General features: G+C 34.7%; 1 protein-coding gene across 14 annotated transcripts in view; it reads right to left on the bottom strand.

Annotated features, from left to right (window-relative positions):
* The window catches only part of FER (FER tyrosine kinase), a 190,023-nt gene that overhangs the window by 63,441 nt on the left and 106,935 nt on the right, over positions 1 to 19,647 (bottom strand). For all 14 annotated transcript variants that reach the window (XM_026062246.1, XM_026062241.1, XM_026062244.1 and 11 more), the window contains 3 exons: positions 9,286 to 9,342; positions 6,099 to 6,214; positions 4,218 to 4,312 (listed from right to left, as the gene is read on the bottom strand). In XM_026062246.1, coding sequence (XP_025918031.1) covers positions 4,218 to 4,312; positions 6,099 to 6,214; positions 9,286 to 9,342 — 268 coding nt within the window. The remainder of the gene's footprint in view (positions 1 to 4,217; positions 4,313 to 6,098; positions 6,215 to 9,285; positions 9,343 to 19,647) is intronic.

The following is a 19,647-nucleotide window of genomic DNA, read 5'->3' as shown; positions in this document are numbered from 1 at the left end:
CCTCATTCAAATGTTGCAATACAAACAACATTTCCCAATAGAGYTGTTTTATTAATTCTTAGTCAACTAAAAATTCACAGAAAAAGCCTACATTACTGTAAAATTTCAGTTAATTTAGTTAAGTTAGCTAGTCAGGAAACATATTCAAAGCCACACAGCAACTTCGATGTTGGGACTTTGAAAAGATTGAGGCAGTAGTTCCTTCCAGGTAATACTCCAAAGTTATTTATATAAGACAGAATAAAATTATTTGTAACAGTGCTTTAAAGGCTGTTGGGAATTTAGCCACTGTACAACCACAAATCAAAGTTTTAAAACCATCTACCTTGCTAAACTGCTTTTTCACTGCAGTTACCTAGCATAACTCAATCCTGCAAATAAGGTTTTTCTATAGATCTCTGTTAACTTACAAATATACAAAATGTTAATGTGATAAAGAATTAAGGACAAAGAACTTCAATGGTTATCCTGGCAATCTTCTTGGGTTGGGGGAAGAGAGGAAGAATAATTTGTTTGGGTTTTCAAAGTTCCTTTATTATTATTTTTTTAATTCTCATCTTAAATTCCTGAAAGACTGTTTTGTGTCACATCTCTTCTATACACGTAACTCTCAATGTATATATGAAGGACAGGGTTGCTGTTACATATGTCTTAGGTTCTGTTTGAGTGACAAGCAGTATTTTTATTAGTTTAAGGTTTTTATCAATTCGAGAAACAGCTGTTAGAAAGCAGTCCAAATGATGTTATAAACAATTTCTGAAACAAGAAGCACATATCTACCAAATAATGCTCTTTAGAACACCAACCAAGGATTTCTTGTTAGTAGGTAACCACTACCACCTACTGAAATATTTATTCGTGGTATGGGTGTCACAAGAAATAAGAAACAGCTGGCAGAATATTCTGCATTCAAAGAAAAAATTATTTGTCTTCCTAACTTGGAGAATGGTGCCAGTTGCTTACCTAGAAAACAGGATAACACAACTCTTTTTAAAATATTCCAGTTTTTTCTTCCTATATTAAAACATATTGATTGGTCTCATGTGTTGCTGCATATAGTTTTTTTTAAAATGTAAGATGTTTATCTTATGACTGCCAGCGGGCATACTCTATTAGACAATCATAAAATATCTCTTTGTTGAAGTATTTGTTATGATCTCTGAGTCCTCAGCAGAAATTCTCTTTAATCAGTTTATTGGACTCTGTGAACTTGTTACAATAATAAGCTGCAGCTTAATTTTTAAAAAATTTAAGCGTCTTACACCTATGTTTTCAATTTAGTGGATAAAATTTCTTAAGTACCATCATAAAAATATGGTTAGAGTAACAAAGAAAAGCAAGTTTTGTCTTTCCAGGCCTTCTCCTTTCTCAGTCAATTTAAGGGACTGTTTTTTTCATTAAATGTTGTCTGAGAAGCTAGAAGGACTAGTGAGACATCATACCAACAAGGTCTAGAGAAGGATGCTGCAGACTGGTTACAGAATGTTGCTCTCCTCCCCCTTCGCAGTGGTTCCCGCAGGGAGACCCATGGGACAAGACTGAGAGGAGAGGAGATGAGCCCTGCCTCTAACAGCCCGTCCAGGAGAGGAGAGATGGAATCTATTTTCCACACATGCATCCCTTAAAGTAAAGAGAAGTTATAATACACACACACACAAGATTAAGATATTTCCTTCATTTTTTGATAGATGATGGGCAGGGAAAAAGATAACACAGCCTTTCCCTGTTAGAGTAATCTACTGTGAATTGACACTGGGTGGATGTGTGAAGTTAGTTCAAAATTGCCATCAGCAATCTTAGAAGAAACTGAAATGTAAGCAAATGATGGGTTTTTTTCATTAACATATATAATTTCTGATCTACCTTTTCACTTTGGTTATATATCTGCAGCATGCTCTGCTACCTTCTTCTCAGTTACTCACTGCTATGCCAACTTTCTTGAATTTTCTTTATCAATGTGATCCTTTCTTTAGGAAGCCTGTCACTTGTTATGTTCCGTAAACACAAAAATTAAAGGATCTACCTATAAAAGATGCTTATCTTTGACAATTGCTTTATTTCTCTATCTCATTAACAACATCTGGGATGTTTTTGTACCTAACAATGGAGGCACAGACGCTTAAGTACGCATTTGCCACTCTGTACTGCTTTCAGTGATGCCCTTATCCAGATGCAGAGGCCTCAATTCCATTTACACTTGGGACAACGGAAAACAAACAAACCAACAGAGCTTGCTCTTCAGAGGAAATTAATGACAGAATCACCTCTCTACATGAAGTGCTGAGTTTCCAAAGCAATTTTTAACACCTGAACAAAAGAAGAATCTGAACTGAAATCTGAATCTGAAATGAAAAGCAGATTTAGCCACTGCTGAAACACTGAAACCCACATGAAAGCAATCTTAAAAGACACAGTAAGCACCAAACAGTATACATGCATTTGGAAAAAAACACAGCAGGAAAATCACAAACACTAAACAGAACACAAAAAACTTGTCACAGGGGGGATTCCACATTTTATGGAGCTGTTTCTAATCTTTTTTCAGAGAAAAACCTGCCACACAGATTTATGAATCACATATTTTCACAGCTGCACATTTACAGAATACAATTCTAACCTAAAACATTCCATTTTTAACTATTAAAAAGAACATCAGAATTAAACTGCTTAAACACCTTCAAGCATAAGCATCTGTAAGACAAAACACAGACAAAACACATGCTGAGAAAGCCGAGTGATGACTGCAAGTCAGCAAGCCCACCAATAATTTTTTCTTCAAAGGGCAGCAGGTCAAAGCACTAATAATAATTATTTTAGATAATCTCATCCAACTTGCTATTATAGAGCAGAAAACTAGTAAAATCAGAGTCACTGTTTTTCTGAACTGAACTAACCTAGTGTTTTGTCTCTCTTTCCTCTGTCAACTTCTTCAGAGGTGACATCCTTATCCTAGCTGATTGGTGTGCTGGCCAAGTTTTAACTCTTGAAAGAACACAAAGAAGTGTGTGATGGTTTGAACCTAGTACAAAGTTACTGAGGGCATGCAGCATGGAAGCTAGCCAGAGCACTTACAGCCCAGCAAAATAGGATTAGAATTAAGAAGTTTCTTGCAAACTCAAAGTCAGGCGAGAGAAGAATTTTTGGATAGGTTTGGCATGGGAATAGGTGAAAGACTTTCACTAATTCCTTCTAAAATTGTATTAGTATGTTCCTACAGCTTTTGCTAGCCTCTGAAAACCCTGAACCAGAACAATAAAGGTGTTAGAAGATCAGGATTTATATTTATCGGCAGAGATGTCTGGAGAAGCTGATTACCAAGTATGCCTGWCTCAGGACCTGTCTCAGGACAATGCTGTAAGTCTCCATTTTCATAAAGTTAATCACATGTGCAAATACAATAATCTAATATAATCTAATTGAATAAAGGCAGGTAAAAGATTTCATCAGTGAACTTGTACTAAAGCCAGTACTCAAGAATTATAAACAATATTTACTAAGTCTTCATGAATGAAATGGTTTGTAATACAGCTTGCAGTATAATTTAGAAGACAAAACTAGTGATATGTAAACAAGCATGCTGGTGCGTATTAAGCAATACTAGAGGCTACCAAAAACACCATTTTCCAGCTGCTGAGAGAATCAACAGAGCAATAAAATTGCCCAAAAGCTGATATCATCCCAACAATTTGAAACTCTGCAACTGTGAGTGAATAACATGAACTCAAAATTCCAAAAATAAATTAAGACTATCTGATAAACTGAATAATTTTGCTGAAAAGAAAGCTATTTATTAGAAACAGCAACCTATCAATTACTATTTATATTACCAAAGATAATCCAAATTTGAATTACTAAAACTGAAACACTCCCCACTCATGTAGCTACTTTAAATACAAGCATCATAGCATTCACAATATAACCCTAATTTTAAAGAAAGTATTATGTACTATCTTTTCAGGAAAGAAACTTAGATATGGCAGAGATACCTTGTAGCAAATTCTGTTGTTTTGAATGGCTACAGAAAAACTTAGAACAGATTTGAATAACTCATTCCACTCTTAAACTGGTAGAAGTGAAGATCTACAAAGATTTGCAATACAGGTGAGTTTTGAGATCAGTCATTAGAATGGAAATAAAAGCAAATAGCAAACAATACCTTTTATGCTACAGAAACACTACATATTAACATATGCTGTGAAAAAAGAAAAAAAAATTACCTGGAACAAGTTCCATAACAATATAAATAGGTTGCCGTTGTGTGCAAACTCCAATAAGTTTTACAATATTAGGATGATCATATTGTTTGAGTATTCTGCAAAACATACATTAGGTTTATTATATTAATAAACTTTATTGTACAAACCTATTAAGTATCATATGAAAATATCTTAAACCCTTAGTGTTATTTTAATGGAACATGCCATTAATGCTATTGCTAAAAAACAAAACAAAAACAATGCAAGAGACAAATCATCATTCTGTTTGAACTGAGGGCATATCAACTGACTTAGAAATCAAGATTGAACACCACATTATTTTGATTGTAATCCTACCATTTGTCTACATAAAAAAAGAACTGAAAAACTGCTTGACAGGTTTGGCATTTCTCAAGAACCCTTCCAATTAAATAGCATTTCAGTGGCAAATCAGTAGCAGAGTTATGTCAAAAAAGCATGTGCTGTTCAAATCACACTCATTGCAATTTTAATCCACAAAATTAATTAGTACAATAAGTTTTAAAACAATATAGAGACAGCAATTTTAATTTGGGAGAACTAAACAAAAACATTTACATCTTCTTACACAATGCTTTAATATGAACATTTGCAGCCAAAACCAGCATGCTACGATTTATAAGTGAAATGAAGGGCTAGGAAGAATTCTAGAGAGATATTATAACTTTTAAATGTTTTTTTTCTATTATTTGGTAACTTAAACTGCCTCTTCTTTTTCTCTTCTTCCTATGAGCAAGAGTAAAATAGTAGCCTACTTGGTACATACATACTTAGTGAGAAATAATGCATTTCATTTTTTTCCCTAGCATTACAGTGTTTCTTCAGTGGTAAGTCGCTTAGCAAATTAAAGATCGCTGCAGTAGCCAACTGAGTTATGAGCCATTTAAAAATATTCAAAAACTATAATGGCTGATATTAGTTCTTTATATAATGTCTTATACTTTTCCATATTGATCATACTATTTTTTGGTAAAAATGAAAATATATCATGTTCCATTAGAAGAAGAGAGCAAGAAAATTTATTTWTTTTTAATTATTTAAATAATTTTTAAATTATCTTGATACACTCCCTCTACCCTTAGGACTTAGAATCTAATTATTTGCTTAATCAGCCTATATTCAAAATACTTAGTATATTGTGGTATGACTGCCATTTGAAAAACAGGGTATGCAATCATATGCTGTCTGAAACAGCAAAGAATCACTCTTCTGAAGTGGATTCTTCTTCCGAAGAGAAAATTAGTAAATGGGATGTATACTATAACCTGGCCAAATCTGAAGAGCTGTTAGTCGAGCACGTGAGAAGGTAGGATTTATGGCTGATATAATCACATTTAAAGTAACAGGTTGCCCAGAGAGGTGGTGGAGTCTCCTTCTCTGGAGATATTCAAAASCCGCCTGGATGCAATCCTGTGCAATGTGCTCTAGGTGACCCTGCTYGAGCAGGGGGGTTGGACTAGATGATCTCCAGAGGTCCCTTCCAACCTCAGCGATTCTGTGGTTCTGTGATTCTGTGAACAACGTCTCCTTATCCCAATCCTTAAGATACATCTCAGACAAAGTTCTAAATGGAGGCAATTACAGTAACAGAAATATGTTTTTATAGACACAGCCTGCTTTGCTGAAGAGGTGGTTTAAGCAAGTGCAGATGCTGCTGCATTCGCACATTTAAAATATCTATTTTTAGCTACTGGGGAAACAGTTGTAGAATGTATTGAGGGAGAGGAAAAAAAGGGAAAAGGAAAAGTTTAAGAATGCTTCTTTGAATTTTTGTAAAGGTCATTTTTTATAAATCCATTCAAAAACAAGCTTTGAAAAAACAACCCCAAATAAATATATTTTAATTAAATTTAGAGAACCTACCTGGCTTCTGACAGAAATTTTATTTTCAGCTCCTGAGGAAGATCTTCTTTACAAGTTTTTACAGCAACAGGAGTCTTATCCTTTAATGTTCCCTTATATACCTCACCAAAATTACCCTGAAATCAGGAGAAAAAAATAATTCTTATTAAACAAAGCCTTCACAAATATCCAGAAAAATACTGCAGACATCTCATGCTAGAAAGCATTTGAACTGGTACAGCATTTTACAATGCTTTTATGAAGTCACATGAAGTCTCCTTCCAATATCTTTGCCCTTAACACAGTTCAGTTCACACAGACATCGTATATCTGTTATATGAATATTACATATGAATTCTAAATTGACCTTGTTGGAAAGAGAGAGAAAGAAAACCCATCAATTGTGTAATTATGATTTTCTTGTAAAACATCTTAGTAACTTCTAAAGTCAATAGATACTGAAAATAGTATTTTCTTTCTTATTGTTACTCCCTCCCTCTTTCATTTTCAAACTGTTGTATTTTAACAATGGTCCTCAACTTCTGTCTGTAAGATACGAAAACATGATCTGCGAAACTAGGACAAAACATTTTAAAATCACATAAACATTCTCAAACATACACGGAAGGAAAAAAGCAAACTAAGAAAAAAATAATCAATATTCAACCTTAATTCTGATTGTAAATTAAAAGCACTGAAAAAAATGTGCTTTTTCCCAAAATGGTTAAGTGTCCCACAATATACTTTTTTATAAGCTAAGCCGATCAACACTGTTTTATAAAGACAAGTATGCAGGCCCTCACATTTGGACATGAATTTAGAAAGCAGCTCCTTTTTATAACCATTTTAGATTTTTTTCACGAGTGTAAGTTATATATTTTTTCAATTTTCATAGGATGTGATTGAAATAATTAGCAGAATAGTCTTCATCACATTATTTGCTACTTAAACAGAATGAAAAGGAATTAAGACAGATACTGAAGGAAGAAGTGTATTATTTACCAAAACACTGGGGTCAAACAAAAACTCACAAGAAAACAAACCCAAAAATTGAAGATTTCACTCTTTTAGTTAAGCTTTGTATTTCCCAAAGAACTAATACAACCCCATTTTAAAGGTATGTCAGGTATATTTCCACGAGCTCCTCTCCCACATGCTTGTATCTGGAGCTGCATGTGAGTTCAACAGACAGCAAAAAAACTCCTGGAAATGTCTTCCTTTCTTTCTTCAGTGATGGAGATTTCTTTATATYATGCACTTGAATACTGTAGTGCCGAAGGAAGATTGAAAAGGAAAAAAAAACCCTCGCAGATGAAAAATAATAGTGTTACTACTTACAAAGGAAGAAATTCAGGTGCCTAAACACAGGTCTCTAGTAGTATTTTGTACATTCTAGGATAACTGAGACAGCAACACAGCTGGCAAACACAACATATCATCTACAACAGTCATCCTGAATCCCTTCTAAAATATCACTTCTAAAGGCTAGCACGCTACCTCTGATATCTAAAATAGCACTAGATGCCCACAGGTAAGCAGCTGAATCACTCCTAATATTCTTTCCTCTAAGTTTCTGTTTAGAAGTACTTAATAGTAAAAACTGAATCTACTTTAAAGACTACTGAAGTATTAAAAATGTTTTCTTGATATAAAATATTTCATTATCACTTTATATATGATTTTCAATACAACATTTATTTTATATAACTTTCATTTTGCAGGGTATTAGTGAATAGAGTAAAGAATAAATGGACCATTCACTTCTGAGGTGAAAAAAAATCTTCCCCTTATTAAAGTTTGCATCTTCTTCTGCATCAAACTTTTATGATTTTCCTATTCACCTTTTGCAGGCCACTCAAGATTTTATCATCCTTCATATTTCTCATTTCCAGGGTGAATGGCAGCAGTTTATTTAACATTTTTTCATATGGAAACTATCCCACACCTTTGATCATCCTGTTATTCTCATCTCTTCTAGTTTGACTATAGCTTTTTAGAGATAGATACATAACAGATTTATATCATGGACCAAGAAACTTGTTACTCAGTTCATTATTTTTTAAATAATTCTTAACTAGATTTGCTTTTATAATTGCTTCTAAGCACCTATTTGTCTTTATTGAGGGTAAAAAATGTTTTGCACCAAAAATATGAATACATTCATAAAATCATTTTAACTACCTTCACTCATCAAGCCTAGTTCGTATTTCTTTTTCGGAAGATAAGCCTTTTTGACGTCTGAATCTTTATTTCTTTATGCTTGAATCATCTTTATTTTTCTCCTCTTGAGACGCTTCTGTTAAGAATGGGAAACTGGCACTGCACCTGTATAGCATTTTTTGTGGACGCAGCTCTGTCTAAAGATAGTTAATACTTCTTGTCATCTTAAAACTATTGAAGAGATTTTATCCCAGGAAACAGATTCTTCAGACAGTATTTAATTCCCTCACTTCTTGAATAGTTTAATTGATTCTTGTAGTGTGTCTCTTAATACTAAGACAACTGTTGTTTTCATTTGGCTTCTCATTTAAGCCTATTTTTCAAGTTTTTGGACATCTTTTGGACATGGTGTCCAAAGTAGCATTTGCCCTAACTTTGCTGGTAGGTGCAAAGCTGCTGAAATTGTAAGTGGGGTAACAAGGTAACAATTACCTGAGCAGGAGTACTTTAAAGACTTACAGCTACTAAGCAGAATTTGTGATATGAACTACAGCACATAAGAATTAATTTAATACATGTAACTATTGTGAAGTTACCTGTCATTCAGTAAGTCATACAAAAGCAATGAGCATTTGTTTTAACAAGTGTTGGTTAAATCACCTTATTATATCAAATTCTTCATTTATTTAAAACTTCCTATTCTGCAACAATATTTTTCTTTTGTAAGATTCAACAAAGTAAAATAGCCACATAAATGCTTTACAGAAATCTAGCTAGCTTTCAGGTTAGGTTTTAGGCCTTCCACACGAGAAAAATATGCACGCTACAGTTAAACATTTTCAGCAGTAAAACAAACATATTATATCATTTACCTGTAAATGTGATGTACATTTACTTAAAGCACAATGCTATGATTGTGTTGAAGTAAAAGAACTGGTATAAAAATTGCATACCAGAGTAATTTAAAAGATAAGGAAAATAGAAAATGTATAGACTTCATGACTAATATATACTTATTTAAATGTTATTTAGCTCATTGGTTACTTACTTTGCCCAGTAATTCCCCCAGTGTGACATCTTCATGATTGAGAACCCATTTCTTATCCTACGGAAAGAAAAGGAAAGAAGAATTTTCAGTTTGTGCCAGTACCTATGTCCTTTAACATACATTCCAGCCAGTGGAAAAGGACCTAAAGAATCACTTTTTTCAGCTCACTTAGTAAACAGCATGCTAAGAAGTTAACAATTCAAGAGTTTGTAAAACAGATTCTAGAAATCTTGCCACACAATATGATACTGTAAAATACTATATAGCAAATTTCTATCAGAAGATTAGGCCTGCAACATGACAGTATGTATGTAGAAACAACACAGTATATACTTTTCACAAAAGCTCTCGAAAGCTCTTGCCAAAAATGACTTAAGTGAAAATCAGATATGAACACTTCCATTTTAGAATACAAAATAACATATTGCTAGATCAAAAAGCCATTTCTCTCCTAGGTGTACTGAAAAAGAAACAAACTTTTCTAAACATGAAATAGACATGAATTTGCATTTCTTAAATCTTTTGTGGTAGTTTCATATATTACACGAAACCACTTGAAAAAGATAACATAACAAATGCCAATTACAGTATCCATTCAGTGCTGATGACCAACACTGCAAATATTCTTCAACAGCCCATAGATGCATCAAAAACAATTCTAAGCTTCTTGCTACACAGACTTATTTAATAAATACTTAGTTAAAATGTTATAGTTGGATATTTTAAATCTATACCATACAATGAAACAACTACTACTTCTCATTTTTAACAGTCTGTTAGCATCTGAACTACTAACAACCTTGCAAACACTACTACCATCAATCATGTTACTGGTAAGGTCCTAATTATATTTCAAGCATTCTCTATTACTAATGAAACAGATCAAACAAATAAACAAGTGTACTGCCAATTCAATAAATCATTCCACCTTAAAGCTCACAGAAAACCAAACCAAACATGCTGGTTTTGCAGTATCCCTGATATTAGAATATCAGTTTTACTGGAAGATGAAGGACTTGGCCCCATTTCTACTGAGAATGCATCAATTTCAGCACCTAAACAAAACCAAATTACAGCACAGAGTATTCATTTCTAGGATTCAGAGTCTCAAAGTCTTTAGGACTTTTACAGACTAAAACTGATACCAGAACTCTATGATAAAAATGTACCGATGCCAATAGAGTGTTATGGAACGTGCGTTGTGCTGCTGTGATGTGCACTGAGCAATCTCCTAGCAATCCTACTATGTGTAATTGTCTATTCCATAGGACACAGTTTTGATTAATCAACAGAAGTGAAAGAAAATTAACAAAAAGCTTTTGGAATTTATTAGAATTATAACGATTTAAAGTTATCTTCTTCCTATACACTTTTACGTTCAATTAAGCTCTGAAATATATTATGGTCATCTTCTGTTGACTATGCATTAAGCGAGAGTGAATACTGTTATAACAGAATGTAGTTTACAACCAAGTTTTTAAAAACAAAGCCCGCATACTTTCATTCAGAGAGTTAAAAAAAAAAAAAAAGACACAATATCTTTATGTGGCCATCTCAAAATCAATATATGAGTTGTAGTTTAAAAGCATGTGCTATTAAACATTCTCATACCAGCATCAAGGAAAAGTACAAGAGATTTCACTTTTAGCAAATGTTAAGAGGAGATTGAAACATTTTAATTTAAGGAATAATCATTTTCCAAAGTGTTCTTAATTTTTTGGACCACATTGTCCCATTTGCTTTCAGGATAAAAAACAATAGCAGGAGAATTATTGCCACCATTTTCTTTACCAGATATAAAGATCTTAACATATTAAAACAAAATTTTCAACTGAAAAACTGGAAAAGGAAGTAGGAAATACGTGTTAAGGTATTACATTCATGAAAGTTCTTAGCACAGGTTACAATATTTATCAAGTGCTTTTTTTCCTGGTTTGCTTTACAATGTTAAGTACATTTAACATGATGCTGAACAAAGTCTGTTTCATTTTGATTTAGATATTCTCATTTCTGCTAATATATTTATCAAACTGTTCCACTTAGATATTAAAACTAACAGCTATTTGTCGTACTGCTAAGGTCACACATAGTCTTTGTCATCCTGTAATTGGTGCCTGCTTTCCAAGTGAACCACAGTATGCAAGTGGGCTCTCACTGATAATCACTACATCAGACAACAGCACATAATGCATATATGCATTTTATCACATGCCAAAATTTCACTCACTATTGCTAATAGCTTTACAGTTTGAAATTATCTTAAAAACAAAATGAAAGCATACGCTGCCCCATTATTCTCTCCCTCAAGCATAATGTACCAGGTTGAATGAAACCGAAATATTGTTGTAGATGCAGCTCTGAAGAGGGCTACCACTGCATAAAAATGCATGCATATGTTTTAACCCTCTGATTTTTATTTTGGTGCACCATAAGGCACACTAATTCAGGAATGACAAATTATACTAGCTTCTCAAGCTTCCAGGATCTTCTGTGTTTAACAAACCAACACACACATCTGTCGGATATTGGTTAAGTACAAGAGAGAACTTAGTAATAATTGTTAGTACTGAGCAGGAAAAATACTTTACATCACACTGTCACACTCATATTAGCCTAGAATTTTATAAAGCCTTGGACAGATGAGAAAATTTTATTAATATTCACTTCTGTTTACTTAAAATCATTAAAGCAGAGGCTAAAGATATAGGGTAAATAAAGTTACTACTTGATAATGCTTGCTAATTTGGTATTAGGCAATTTTATGACAGATGAACACAACAAATCTTCTTACATAGCATTCAAGTGATAAAGATGGGTCTGGCTGCAGGAAAACTTTTTTTTTTTTTTTTAACAAGATCTTTTGTGCCCTTGAAATTTTATATTACATGCTCCTAGAACATTATCAAGCCACAATTCCTTGTGAAAAGTCTGCAATTGACCATAATTATTAGGAACAATTTGGTACTATGCATACTAAAATAACACTAAAAAAACATACTTGATAAACAGGAGGAGAAAGCTTACAGACTCAGTCTTCAATAATGCAGATTCTCAGACAACATTCAGAGCATGCCCCGTATTTTTCTTTAAAAGCTCTTCCACATCCTGCCCATGTCAAACCAGCCTTCAAAATCCATACTTCTCACTCTTTGAACTCTCTCATCACACGCTTCCCACACAAAATTAGGACATTTACCTTCCAAGTCTGTCTTTATTCTACGCTGACAGTGAGTTGGGTGCCACTGAGCACTCGCATAAGCATGCAGCAGAGCAGACACCACACACTAGGGCAGTAAGACACTGCCGATCAGTAGATACATGCTAACTGATGGGCTCAAGGCTGTTCCTTCAAACGAGCCGATGCAGCATGCAGAGTACAAAGTTTGAGCTTTATACAAGTGGCTGCTTGGACTGCTTGCATCCAAGCCTAATCCTGGTGGTACCCAAGCATAACACAGAGTTCTATCTAACCAGCTAAGATTCATGCTGACAACTGCTAAAAACACCAAAAAGCAGTTGGGGTGAACAATCAAGCAACGCAAATGTTGTAACAGTGTACAGAGATGAAAAGGAAAAAAAATAAGCAGTTCTTTCAACACACAGTTACTATGCCAAGTTTGAATGCAAAAGACCTTCCAAGCATGGAACAGAATAATTTTGGTCTAAATTCCAAAGCAGTTTTAGCTGTGGAGCTTTTAAAAATCACTTCTACTTTACCTGCCTCAGATATGATAGCTAATAACCTGTGCTTTGAATAGAGTAAGGAATTTTGTGTTTCTCTGTTCCTAAGTGGAGCAAAGACTCATTTGTGTTTGTTATGCATTTACAAAGCCATAGATAAAACAGAGTAGGAAAAAATGTGAAACAATTTACTATGCTTAACTCCAAAATAGCTCATTTGAAAACTGGACTTAAATCATTCATTGAAAATCACTAGGCTAGGGAAAAATTCCTATGCTCAAACAAACTTTCTTATTACCTACATCATTCTCCATCATTTGTACATAACTTCACTGCTGGTAAGCCTTTCCCCTATAAACCAGACCAAATCACTTTAAAGTTCTGCAAAGAGATGTAACATATATTATCAAACTTGCCAAGTTTCTTAAAAATCATTGCAAACTAAAGTAATATCATATTCATTATAAGAAATTCATTTAAATATACAAACATTCATTTCACTTCCTCCTGTATTTTTTACTAGTTTTTTTTTTTTTAATCAAAGTTGTTGTGACCCTTTGCAATGATAAAGTTCTACTGGGAAGATTAAAATTTAAACAACAAAATCAGGAAACAATTACTACTTATTAGGTAATATTAGAGTGGTCTATAGAGTTCACATTTCAAAGCATCTCTTAAAAAAAATTCATAATGCAAGAAGAAAATATTGCCTCAAAACTTAAAAAAAAAAAGTACCTGAGAAAACAATGACCTCAGATTTTAGTATTACTTCATATTTGACAACTTCCACCACTCATTGAATATTATTTTGTTGCTATTGCCTTCAAACTAGTCACTTAAGTTTATAAAAATACAAATATTTGCAACAAAAACAGCATGGAATTATATTTTCAGCTACAGCAGGTAGGAAATATTCTACTCCACATGCTGACAAGGCTTCCAAGTAAGTGTAGTGTATGAATCCTCTAGTTAAAACAAGAGACTCAGTAGAGATTACACTAGAAGAATGCAGACAGAATATCTATTATCTTTTTCAAGTCCTAGAGAAGATGTTTTTAAAGTAACTCACTATGGGCTACTAAAACATTTGAACCATACATGTGGGGAAAAACTAGAATTCAGTGATTTTTCCAAATTGCTTTTGTAAGGAGCGTGTCCTAACTTGAATCTGCCTGACCTGGCAATCATTCTTCCTGACAACTGCAACACACAGAGACTGACTTGTTGCAGCTGTCTTAGGAGCCTTTTTTAGTTGGCTGTCCCATTTATTTGCATGGAAAGCGAGCCTACAAGTTGGGCACTGCTGTTCCCTGGACCTGCTGGGTGCTTCAGCCTCTCATTTGCTGGTTCTGGTCCCTGCTCTGCCTCCTGCTCTGCTCTGGTTCCTCTGCCTGCCGACCCACCTGTGATTCCCACTGATACAACCCAGCCTTGCCCGGACTTCAGTCTTGTGATACCATCTCCCCTGTTTCTTCAGCTCAGATGAGCCTCTGGCAACAACCTTCTCTCACCCCATGGATGGAGCCTTTCCTGAAGTGCTTCATCTTCCCCCCCCCCCCCGAATGCCAAAGATGGGGATGGGGGGGAGGGAACAGTTTTTGAAGGAGAAACCTATTTGCAATCCGTATAAGAAAGTATGATACATTCYATTATTAGTGATACTGCAGCCATTTTATAAAATGCTCTAATAATTCTACCATTTGAAACAGAACTTGAAAGAAAGCATGAAGAATATCCCATGATAAAAAAGTCTTTGTCCCACAACAAACTTCAGATAATTGTAAAATATAACAATAAATTATCTGAAATAAACTAGAAGATATAAAGTATTGAAAATGAGAATTTCAATTTTGTCATTAGCATTCACAGAAAGATTTCAGTAGCATAAAAAATTATATATGGATATAATGCTCCACTTTATACACAATCCAAATACAGCTTCAGTAGCTCAAGCCCAGTCTCCAATTCTATGGCATTACTTAGGCAGTTCTCCTGTTTCCCATAATGGAGACAAGAAGCTAGCCACTACTTCCACATCTTCACCTTAGGCTCAGTGACTCACAACACACTCTGCTAAGAAAACAATCTCTCTGTTGCCAGTAGCTGCAATTCCTACTTTAGCTCAAACAAGGGCAGCCTGGACTGCAAAGGAAAATTTCATGGAATCTCAATGGGAATTGGACATTTAATACCCTTGTACATCCTGTACCAAGGAAACCTGAGAGCTGGGCCTCAAATTCAGGAGGTTTTTTTTTCCAAATGAAGCAACTCAAAAAACAGAGGGAGCATTCAGTGTATGAGCTGATCTAATACAAGAATCCATTTATTTACTCTTCCACAAATGGTAAGCTTCAGTGTTGTGCAGTGTGGGGAGAGAGACAGTTATTGTACTGTTTGCCAGTATCTAAGTAGTTGATGGAAAAATACTTGCGAGTTTTGAAAGCAAAATGTTAGTATGAACTACTACTTGTCTGACAACCCTCATTCATTGCACTGAAAGAACTGTGCTCTATTCCAAGAACTGTGCACAGGTATACAGCTGTATGATGCTCACCCTGTAAATCACTGTAACTAATTGTGGTGGTCTTTCACCCCTAAGACTGTCAATGAGATCCTCTGCAAATGCCTAAAAGAAGTTTATTTACTTATGTTTCGGGGAAATGTATGGTCTCAAAAAGTCCTATTTTCATATAGGGTTGTGCCCCAAGATACTAAAATTTTTAACRTAAGTTCAAACCATACTTAAAATCATTTTGCTGCACCTGAAGACATGCTGGAGAAGGTCTCATACTCAGCTAAAACTCAAGGAATTGCTTTAGCCAAAATGCTAAGTGATTTTAATGYACAACACAGGGTTTCAGCAATATGTCTACAAAAATAAGACCTTTACAAGAGAGTAGAAATTTCACTTTTCAATTTAACTACATAGTCTTATTCAAATATATTTTGTGCTGACCAATTATACATCTGACTAATCTACATCAGAACTATTTATTCCTGCATTATTTCAATTACATTTTAAAGACAGTCTTTTTCTCTGTAATTATCAAACTAATATATGAAAAAATCCCTTTGTCTCTACTTCTCAAAGATAGAGAAAGCCCTTTTGTATGTAATTAGACCTTAATGCAGGGCATTATCTCTCTTGTTAAGGGTACAACCTGTCTGCCCTATGTCAAACCATATTATCTGCCTGGAACCAGATATTATATAAAATTATTTCTGCTAAAAGACTAAATCCTAGCAGAAGTCATGACAACCACCATCACTGCCTTTAACTCATCAATTTTTAAATGCAAAAGCAAATGGTGCAGAATGCATAAAAAAAAATTAGTTATTAGTGAGACAGATAACCAACAAGGGATATGTTGATTCCCTAGGAAAGCAACTGTTAAAAAGAAAAGAAACCCTGCCTTGAACCCTAGGTAACTGGTATAGAGTACTGAGTACAACCCGAGTACAGAGCCTGATCAAGGCCCTTTTTGAAACACAAAACTTGAGACCATCTTAAAAGAAGCTGGAAGATGATTTTTTTTAAAACTCTGAAAGCTCTTCTACCCCTTCAGCTGAGAGGGGTTCAGTCTTTGACAGAATATCATCCACAGCGCTCTAATTCACAGTACTGCGTATTTCCTTTGGGCTACATACCCAGTGACTTTTGCTGTCAACTCATAAGGAAAGTGGAGGATTATATTGACTTACTTCTCCTTCTTTTTGAAAGGAGAAAACCATTAGAAAAATGGAAGGTGTACAGAAGAAACACACTGCACAGTGCACCTTGCTAGGAAAGTCACTACTCATTACCTTCTTCCACATCTTTAGATTTAGATGAATTAAGTGGGGCGGGGGGGAGGATGAGGACAGGAAAGAAGAGGAAAAGTCATTTCTACTGAGATTTCTAGGACTTCTTTCTTATGTTCAAGGCCACAGGATCACATAAATGATTGCTTCCATAAGCCATGCTTAGTGCACATTCTGGAGACCCTCTGAGTGTCTCTAGTTATTCTCCCAAACTCCCTGAATGCCGCATGGTCTGCCTCCATCACACGAGTTCTTGTACCACACCACCATGCCTGTGTGATGGGATCCATGCACAGCCATTCCCCCTTCATTGCGGAGGGCTTCCGAGGAAAGTCTCAATAGCTGCTAGTTGATTTTTCACCTATAGACAAGATTCTTGATCGAAACTGCTGGCTCACTGACCAGAAGCACCATATTTCCTTCATCTCCTGCTTGTGATTTTGCTCCAATTTAGAACTGTTCTGTTCACCAAAGCCTGCAATATTTTCTAGGTATTTTTTGTTGATTGGATACCTCATTCAGAAGCTGTTACACTATAAACAGATAGATGGGCCAGCAAACTGAATGCACACTTTCCTCTACCAATAAAGCTCAAGTTTAAGTAAATGATTTGTAAAGAAATTTTTTTAGGAAAAAAAAAATTAAAAATGACTGCTTGGAAGTATTAATGGAATTGTTTTTACATTGAAATAAATTCTGTAAAAGCAAAAACGTTCAGAATTAAAAAGTTAATGGATTTTTTTTTTACCTAATTCCCAAGATTCAATACTTCAGTGAATGACTTTTTGAAAATATTGACAACATGACATTTCAAAGGCTTGTTTATGAAGAACACATCTGATGCATAAACCTTCAGAGGAATAATTAAACAAAATGGCACTATAAACTGCAATCAAATGAACTGTCAAAGGATTTGTTATCACTATATTAGTACATTAATCACTACCTGTATTCTTCTTTTTATGAAAACTTTATTATACCAGTGTAACCTACTCATTTGATTCAGTATCCTGGTTCAGCCAGATTTTTCACAAAGGATTATTCAAAGTTTGATCATTTTTGCTACTAAAGCTCTTGTTGGCTTACGAAAAAATTCTTTATCAATAAGTATATGAGAATTGTGCCAACTTGTTATAATCAGTTTCATAAGCTATCAGTAAACGAATATTGATTTAAATGGTACATAAATTAGAGTTGCCTATTTATGAGTGATTTGCTCTATGAATAGAAATATTTAATTACTTTTGTAGGTATACAAACTATATCTTAAGTTGAAGAGCCTCATCACATATGTCACTCCAGCAGCTAATTGGCTGAACCAGCAGAATGAAGAGAAGGCAGCTGCCGCTCTGGGAAACACTCAAACGATCCTTTCTGTTTCTAGTTGGAATATCTTCAAAACTGCTCTTTTACTACTCATCAGGCACCATCTGCACRAACCTCAAAAGCAGACAGCTAAAGAAAACGATGCAACCCTTAGCATCTCACGTTCCTTCTGATTGCACTTTTCATCACTCATTTAGTCTCTAACTTTTGTGTATTCATAATTGATTCTGACACCAGGAAAATTTGACAGACCATCCATGAGAGATGAGCAGAAGATATATAGTGTAACGCAATCAACAGAACAGAAATTGTAACCAGGACTTCTCACTCCTATCTAATTTCCCTCCCCTTAAACTATTCTGTATCAGCTATTCTGTTGTGCTCCTCCCTCCCACCTTTTTTCTCCCCTCTGGTTCAGTGAAACCTTAAAGACTAAACTCAGTAATTTTTCAATAGGAAAATATCAAAATACAATCTTCTTCCCTCTTCATATAACCTACGCTTTTTGTGAGGGTTACCGTTAAGATTCTGGATCCAAAAAAAAAAAAAAAAAAGGCAGCCTCACTACCATATTCTATTCCTCCACTCAAAAAGCAAACTCACTCACTTGAGATTAGTTTTTGAAAGAGGAAAAAAAAAGTTTAGGCACTCCAGGACAGGCTTAGCACTGTAAACTCTATGCAGAGAGAAATGAGTAAGCCTTAGCACTGGCTAAGCCTGCAATTTCCTCCTAAGGTACATGACTCTTCGTGCACTAAGAAGGGAAGCTGGAAACCTAACTCAGGGCTTATGGTGGTAGTGAAACACGTCAACCTATGGTCCCTAAGTCCATCTGTGTATTCAACTATCAAACTGTAGATGGTCCCTCTGTCCTATAGCACTAGTCTAGCTAAAGAAGAAAACATATTAAATAGAAATATTAAACTGAAAAAGGCTAGAGCTTCACATGCATTAAAATTCTACTTAGTATCTTAGGTACTTGTAGAAGGATTTCACTCCTGTACACTCTTCTGACCCCCACCAATGCAGTGAAAAAGTATCCAAGAGAAAATGTCATCTACCTCATAAAAGTGTACAATTCTGGCGTTAGAAAAGAAACAAACTCAATTTTCTAATTTGCAATGTGTTAAATATCCATTTAAGTACTCTGTTTTGAAACAAAGTGTCTCTGGTTCAAATGATTATTTTAATTAATAAACCATAGTATGAGCAGTACCGCAAGGTGAACAGTATCAAGAACAAGGCTATCTATGTTTTTACTGAAAGTATGTTGCCTCAGTAATACTCTGTTCAAATTGCATGGAATTGAATGTGTCAACAGTCAATATTTCTGCACAACTGCCAATAATACATTAATTAAGCACACAAAAGAGTGGATGCATATCAGTGTGGTAGCTTGAAAATATACAGACTATGTAATGTGTTTTGGGGTTTATTTACTGTTCAGGAGTTTAAAAGACAGCTTTGGCTATACCCAAAACTATTTGAGAATTTCTTTGGCATTAGCGCAAGTTAAACAATAGCTAGAAACAAAGTCATGTCTTTTTTCTATCT

This window comes from Apteryx rowi, unplaced genomic scaffold, assembly GCF_003343035.1.
Source record: "Apteryx rowi isolate R43461 unplaced genomic scaffold, aptRow1 scaffold_19, whole genome shotgun sequence".
Classification (NCBI taxonomy): domain Eukaryota; kingdom Metazoa; phylum Chordata; class Aves; order Apterygiformes; family Apterygidae; genus Apteryx; species Apteryx rowi.
This window is presented reverse-complemented; position numbering and strand designations above follow the sequence as displayed.